At 45.9% G+C, this 8,025-nt stretch overlaps 1 protein-coding gene across 1 annotated transcript; it reads right to left on the minus strand.

Moving 5' to 3' along the window:
- Positions 1-793: 793 nt before the first annotated feature.
- Positions 794-4,731, minus strand: NR0B2 (nuclear receptor subfamily 0 group B member 2). Its single transcript, XM_088790660.1, has 2 exons — positions 2,203-4,731; positions 794-1,431 (listed from the first exon to the last, which is right to left on the minus strand). Exons 1-2 carry the CDS (start codon positions 2,741-2,743, stop codon positions 1,133-1,135), a joined length of 840 nt encoding a protein of 279 aa, XP_088646786.1. The 5' UTR covers positions 2,744-4,731; the 3' UTR covers positions 794-1,132.
- Between the last annotated feature and the right edge of the window lie 3,294 nt (positions 4,732-8,025).

An 8,025-nucleotide genomic window follows, 5' to 3' on the forward strand; every position in this document is an offset into this window, starting at 1 on the left:
GTCCATCCTGCAGGTCAGTCACCCTGACCTGGGTGATATTCAAAATATTTAACAAACGCAGAGGAACAGAGATTGACCAATCAGAACAGACACAAACCATACCCTGAATGGAGAAGTCCTGGAGGCCATGGCTATGGCCAAGCATTTCCTCTCTAGTTGCTGGACAGTGGGAATGGATTCCAGGGACAGAGGGGCAGTGGAAGGGAGCTCAGGAGGGCTTGGGGCAGTGGCTGTGAACCAACTGTCATGGAAATGTTTTAGACTTTAACAGCTAGTGTGGCAGCTAAACCAGGGCAGTAGCCAGGCCAGCCCTGGATACCCTTGCCCCCTCCCATTGGGAGAACAATAGGCCATCCTCTTCTGTTGTCTGTAGGCCTGGAGGAAGTGAATGATACCAAACTGCAGAAATTCCAGTGACTTTGTCTATTTCAGCTTGGGAATGGACTGCTTTGTTTTCCTTATTGACTGTGATTGGGAGCCTGTAGTGGGCAGGAGCTGAGGGGTCAGTGAGGGGTTTGGGGACAAAGAGAAACTGCTCCCCTCACAGAAATAAAGGCAAGGAGGTGACGGGGTCCTGAACTGATCCTATCCCCTGGATTCAGAAATGTGCAAAATCAGTCTCATCCTCAGAAATGAAATCATCATTCCACTCTGAAAATTAGTATCCTGGTTCTCTGAGGCCTGGCTCCTGCACCCCTTATGGTTCCTTCCTCTTGGGCTCCCTCTGATGGGGGCAGGGTGGACCCTGGAGGTGAGATGGTCCCTTCCAAATGTACAAAATACAATGTCAGGCTCCAAGGGTGTAAGCCTTTTATTACAAAAACCAATAACTTAAGTCAATTCTGTACAGTCAGTAGGACTTTTGGCCCAATGAGCAGTCTATGCTTCCGTCTCCATCCCAGGAGAGCACAGGAATCTTGGCCCAGAGACTCTGGGGACCTCCAAGGGCCGGCCAGACAGCTGGAGTACTGTGTCCAAACCAAGGAAGACCAAGACAGGCTGTGGCTGAGTGAGAGGGCACATAGTCCATCTGGCTGGGCGAGGGCCAGCTTTCTCCTAGGGAGCTGAGTCTCTCTAATAGGCTTGCCCTCTCTCAGAGCATTGGGTCACTTCTGGGGACAGCTGGGCCAAATCAGCGCTGCCAGCTTCTGCCCAAGCTATACCTGATCTCTGCTGGGGCTGGAGCAGGTCGGCTCAGCAAAAGCATGTCCTCGAGGAGGCCAGCGATGTCAACATCTCCAATGATAGGACGAAAGAAGAGGTCCCCAAGTAGGCTGTGTGGAATGGACTTGAGGGAGGAGGCTGTGAGGAGGACATGGGCCAAACGGCCTTGGCCTGCTGGGCACCAGGGCTCCAGGACCTCAAACAGTGCCTGATGAGCCTCCTGTTGCAGGTACCAGATGTGGGAGGAGGCGTGGAGACCTGGCATGTCTGCGGGCAGAGGGTGAAGAGCGCTGGTGAGCATCCCACTCCCAACCACCACAGGGCAAGACTGGCCCCAGACCTGAGGTCACTATGAAAATTATGTTATCTCTGTGCCTCGGTTTCCTCATCTGTAAAATGGGTATAATAATAGTTCCTAGCTTGTAGGCTTGTTATGAGGTTTAAACCAGCTAGTATATGTAAAATAATGGAATCGGGCCTAACATACAGTAAGTGTAATACGAGTATTTTGCTACTATTATTATAATTAATTACTATAATTTACGTATTCCTTGAGGGCCTGTTGGTGAGGAATTATTGAGATGCTCTCCAGATTACAAACAACACTACCTCTATCCCTTGCTCTCCTAGCTAAATGTTACAAAGACTCCTTCCCCACACTCCCTCATTTTCATTCCTCTTCTCTGTGTGGTCTTTCTGAACCCCCAGTTTTACCTTGACTGAGGCATAGCTGTGTCTGCCCAACCTCCCCTCCCCCACTCCCTCTTTTCCTGAGGGTCAGGGCAAGCTTCTTGGGCAGAGTGGTAAGGGCCAGTCTCTAGTATGTACAGACCTGAGTTCTAATCCCTATTCTGCGCCTTCCTGGCTCTGTGACCTTCAGCAGATCACTTAGCCTCTGTGAGCCTCTTTTGTGAGATGACCGGTGATAAAGAGGACCCAAAGAGATAATGAATGTCAAATCCCTAAAAGGTGCCTTCCCTGGCTGGGCCCTGCCCCACTCCAGCCTCGGCCCTTATCCTGGAATGTCTGAGAGCTCACCAGGGTTGAAGAGGATGGTCCCTTTCAGATAGGCATATTCTTTGGGGCCCAGCTCCAGGTTCCAGAAAGACTCCAGGCAGCACTGAAGCCACTGCACCGCAGCTAGTGAGGGCTGGGGCCGATCCGGCATCTGGCCGCTGCCTGCATTGCTGCTGGGCTCCTCCAGCAAGATCTTCTTGAGTATGCTGGGAACCGGGGCCTCCGCCACCTCGAAGGTCACAGTGTCTTGGGCCAACCCAATCAGGAAGAGGGGGCCCCAGCAGCCTCGCAGCAGCTGCCGCTGATCCTGGGGAGGCAGCTGGCAGAAGGATGCCAGGTTCCTGAGGAAGACCACGGTCTTGGCCAGAACATCCAAGGCCTGCCTGCAGGTGTGATGGGGAGCACGCAGCCGGACAGGCCGGTGCTGCCTGCACAGGCAGTGGCTGCGGGCAGGGGGCACAGAGGGCCTGGCCCTAAGGCTGGGGCTCAGGAGTGCGTACAGAATGGCTGGGCGGCCTGCAGCACCCTGACATGGGCAGGTCCCCGGCTGACTGGAGCTCATGGTGGAGGAAATGCTCCTCCTTCCTCCGGCTCTCCCGCCTTCTGCGCTGTGGGCACTATTTATATTCCCAATGGGGAGGAGGGGGGAGCAGCCCAACAACCTTGACTCCAGAAGTCATATTCATTGAAAAAAAAGAAAGACACTGACCCTGGCAGGACTGGTGGGGAAGTGCTGGGGGCGGGGGCCTTGGGAGCTCCACGTGGCCCTGATAGGCTTCAGTCAATGAAGTGGTCGGTGCAAGGCATGGGGCCACCTGTCCGCTGGGCCGGCTGCCCCTTATCAGATGACTCAAGCAGATAAACAGGGTCATTAACCCAGGCTGTACCAGGGCACCAAGGCCTCAGGTGCACAATCAGCAGGTGGCCATGGCAGGTGTCCCTATTGGTGCCTGCAGGACTTTTGCTAAGCTGGGAAGTCAGCCCCAGAGCTGGACAAGCCTTGAATGCAAGGCCCAACCTGGAAATGCCTTATCGCTGGTTTGTTTGCCTAACCTTGGGGCCCAGCTCCTGTTGTTGGTAAGAAACAGGCTGCAGAGAAGGGAGCCGGGACCCTGGGGGGCTGGGGAGGACTTTGCCCACTGAATAGTTTAGGAGGCCCCTTCCTCTGACTCCAGCTCTGGGGGCCCTGCAGAAATGAACTCTCTCTCCCCAGTCTGTATTCCTAGAGCTCCTGAAAGGCCGTATCTGCTGAGAAGCAGTGGCAGAATGATAATGCAACATGGCTACTGTTTATTGAACACTTTCTATGTGCTACCCACTTTTAATATTCAGAGCTTCCCTATGAAGCAAGATTTTTACTTTTTGAGATTCACAGAGGGGAAGTGACTTGTCCAAGGTCATGCCACTAAGAAGAGACAGAGCCCAGATCTATCTGATTTCAAAGTCCTTGCTTGTTCCCCTGAATCTACTGGCCCAACTGTGCAGCAAGAGCTGTGTGGCCTGAGTTTCCCAGAGTTGGTGGTTACCTGGACCCCCACCTTGGTGCTGCCTGGTCTGCAGATGTTGCCCACTTATGATCTAGGCAGAAATGTTGCTCTGCTACCAGCCACACAGCAACTCTGTCCCAGGCATCTGTCTCAGACAGTGGGGCATATTATGTGAGAGTGGCGGGAAGGTCCTTGGCTGTGTCATATCTGTGGACCTTGGCAAGCCCAGCCTGGGCAGCCATCACCATCCCTGGCATCTGCTCCTGGCTCTATCACTTTACAGTTGTGTGACCATGGGCTGATTTCCAAATTTCTGTGGGCCTCTGGAGTTTCATTTGAAACAGTAATGCCTGCCTGCAGAGCTGCTGTGAGGACAAAGTGAGGTCCTGGATGTCAAACGCCAAGCAGTTTTTGGCATACAGTAGAACTTTGCTCCCCCATGGCCTCTGTCTAAGGAACTAGGCCCCAGAAGACAAACAGGCACACATCTTTCATTTGATTGTGAATTGTCTTAATCTTAACATGTATAAAGTTCCTTTCACATCCTTTTTTCTCACTGAATTTTCCACAGCATCCCCTCAAAGGAGACTCTGAAGTCAGATTGGTTGGGTCCAAATTCTGTTTCATCACTTAGCTGAGTGACCTTGGGCAAGTCATTTTATATTTCTGTGCCTCCGTTTCCTCATCCTTAAAAGGGTGGCAACAAAGGCCAATAGTAGATATTGCTTTATGGGGCTTGAAGCTTATACAATTTGGAGGACCCTCTTTAACAATAGAGAATCAGGTATACAAGTGAATATTTAAAATACGAAAACAAATCACTACCAATTACAAACTAAAATGAACTGACAGAAAATACAAATGTCACAAACCCAGGAGAATAGCAAGATACTTTTACTGATTGGTTGCCTGACAATATTTGCCTACGTGTTTTAGCTGTACCCTCTTTGCTCACCTCTTCACATGTCAATACTATTTCTTTTGAAAGCATCACAAACACAGAAAGATTGCAAGTACAGTACAGGGAACTTTCTTTTTTTTTTTTTTTTTACCTTGAACCATTTGAGAGTAAATTGCTAAACTTAATGCCCCAGAACTCTCAAATACGTTAGTATGTAATTCCTACAAACAAGGACATTCTCTTATAAAACCACAATATAGTCATCAAAAGCAGGAAATTAACACTGAACAAAATCATGAAAGTAACATCTAATCTCAGACCCCATTTCAGTTTCACCAAATGCTCTTGTGAAATCAGTGACAGTGACCGTGCTCAGTCCAGAATCTCACATTGCATTTCTTTGTCATGTCTCCTTTGTCTATCAGTCAGTAAACTTTCCCTCTGTCTTTCCTTGCTTTTCAGGACCTTGACACTTTTGAAGAGTTATAGTTATTTTGTAGCAAGACTCTCAATTTGATTAGATTCAAATTATGTATCTTTAGTAGAAATATCACAAAACTGATATTGTGTTCTTCTTGATAACATCCTACCAGGGAGCACATACTATTATCCATGTGTCCCATGGTTCACTTTGGTCACTTAAGGGATATCTGCCAGGCTTCTCCACTATAGTTACTCTTTCCCCTTTGTAACGAATCAGTATTTTGTAAGGAGGCATTTTGAAACTATGTTGTTATTCCTCCTCATACTTTGATGTATGTATGTATGTATGTATGTATGTATGTACGTATGAACTCATGGTCTCCTGCTTTATTCAGCGGTTTGTAATCTATTACTATCATTATTTATTTTGATGCTCAGATTGTCACAGATTTGGCCAATGGGAGCCCCTTCAAGCTTGAGTCTATATATATCCTTTCCACATTCCCCATTGTTCCTTGAACATCCCTTATTTTCTGGTATAACAAGGTGTCTTTTTTCCAGCCTCTGGAATCAGTCAGTATTCCAAGAAGCTCTGATTCAATTTTTTAGTGGAGAACAGTATTTAAAAACCATAATCTGGGCACTACAGCCATGTCTAGAAACCAAGACCCTCTCATTGCAATTAAGGTGTCACTGCTCCCAGGCCCTCCCAGAGCTAAGAAACGCCCACATGTGCTCATGTACAAACACACACACATTCATACTTAGTTCTATTAATTATTTATACATATTAAAAAACCATGAGTTCAGACTATTATCTCCAATTCTAATACACCATAAAGGGGGTTATTGTAGTTTTCATCCCCATTTATACCTCCATCTTCTGACACTGAGAAATCTGGCTTCCATCATTCTTAATTTATTAACTTGTTGGATCAAGCCCTTGTTTTTAACCAGTCTTCCATTTCTGCCACCACCTTGTCCCATATGAGATACCTTCCTCACCCCTTGGGCTCTGATACCTTGTGTCAGGCTGCCATCTGCCACTCAGGGACCCCTTCTTCTCCCTACTGGGCCCCTGTCACCCCATACCAGGTCACCGCTCTGTGTGGACACCTTCCTCACCATGCTGGGGCTCTAACTTTTGCTCTGGGCCACTGTGGCTCCCGCCTCCTCTACCTGTGGCGCATACTTCTACCTTGTTCCACTCAACCTAATAGTTTTAGGACGGAAATTTTCAGGAAGAGAAAAGAAGAGGAGGAGGTAGAGCTGTCAATGATTTTTAAAAATAAATTTCTACAGTGAGACTAGAGAGATGATTTTATCTTTTCACTTGCAGGATTGATCAACAAAATTTCATTCTTGAAAAGAGACATAAACTTCACACATGGATCTGTATGCTACTTGTAGCACTGTTTATAGGTTTGTAGTAGGAATTTTCATAAATTCTCCTTTGTGTAATTCTTATCAAAAAAGAAAAATATGCATGGAGCATTTATAATTGTATATGCTGCATTATTCCTTATAGGAGAGAACTTGTCTTGAGTTGGTGTCAATATGAAATGACAACTTAGTGATGACTAAGTGATAGGATTTGGTGCAGCTTTGCTTTTTGTTCTACACATACCCTGTTTCTTCCCCCATCACCGACGTATTTCCAGGTGTCTTGGGAATCATTCATATTGGGAAGTGGGATGAGAGTGGGAAGAAACAGTGGTCCTAACCAGCCGTAGTTTTAAATTTTTATTTATTTAAAAAGAAAAAATATGTATGTATATGAAGTCTGACAATGACATTCGTGAACTTGGTATTAGAGGGATTATTCATTATGAAGCTGTACCAACTGGACAATCAGTTAACCAAGTTTACTACTGTGTTTTCCTGAAAATAAGACCTACCCCGAAAATAAGCCCCAGTTGAGATCATCAGCCAGATGGGCGCATTTAGTACGTTATGACGATGTCTCAGAAGAAGATGACATGACTGTATTTGAATATAGATTGTTGTACATGAAAAAAATAAGATATCCCCTGAAAATAAGCCCTAATGTGTCTTTTGGAGCAAAAATTAATATAAGACCCGGTATTATTTTTGGGGAAATACAGTATAAGACGTGGTCTTATTTTCAGGGAAACACGGTATTTGGAAGTGCTGAAAAGGCTGCGTGAAAAAGTTAGATGATCTGAACTTTTCCCCAATAGTTCATGTTTCTTGCATCACGACAATGCACCAGCTCACATAGCACTGTCTGTGAAGGAGTTTTTAGCCAGTAAACAAACAACTGTGTTGGAACACCCTCCCTACTCTCCTGATCTGGCCCCCAATGACTTATTTATTTACCTTAAGATAAAGGAAATATTGACAGGAAGATATTTTGATGACATTCAGGACATCAAGGGTAATACAACGACAGCTCTGATGACCATTCCAGAAAAAGAGTTCCAAAATTGCTTTGAAAGGTAAACTAGGCGCTGGCGTAGGTACATAGCTTTCCAAGGGGAGTACTTCAAAGGTGACCGTAGTGATATTCAGCAATGAGGTACATATGTAGCACTTTTTCTAGGATGAGTTCGTGTACTTGTCAGACCTTTGAATTGGTGGGAAGTCAATTCTGTCCATAACAAAAGTCTAAGGGGAAAAAAAGTGTTTCCAAAAGGAAGAAAGGGTAACCTGTGTCAAATACAGCTGAGAAGTCAAGAAAGATAATAGTGGCCCATTGGCTTGGCAATATGGAAGTTATTTTAACTTTGGTCAGTCTTTTAAGAAAAGAGGAGTAAATTAAGGAGAAATGGAAGGTAAAGAAATGGAGAAACGAATATAGTAATCTTTTCAAGTTTTGCTATGAATGAGAACTGAAAATTGCGGTGATATGATAAGAGAAAGTGGGGTCATAGAATAGTAAAAAGGTAAGTGACATTAAAACACATTTGTAAGTTGAAGGGAATGATCCAGAAGAAAGAAATTTGTGATACAGGAGATTTAAAAAAGGATAATACCCAGGGTAGAATCCCTGAAAAGACTAAGGCGATGAAA

The sequence above is a fragment of the Rhinolophus sinicus genome, chromosome 14 (genome assembly GCF_057876585.1).
Source record: "Rhinolophus sinicus isolate RSI-liver-muscle chromosome 14, RSI-T2T, whole genome shotgun sequence".
In the NCBI taxonomy this organism is placed as follows: Eukaryota; Metazoa; Chordata; class Mammalia; order Chiroptera; family Rhinolophidae; genus Rhinolophus; species Rhinolophus sinicus.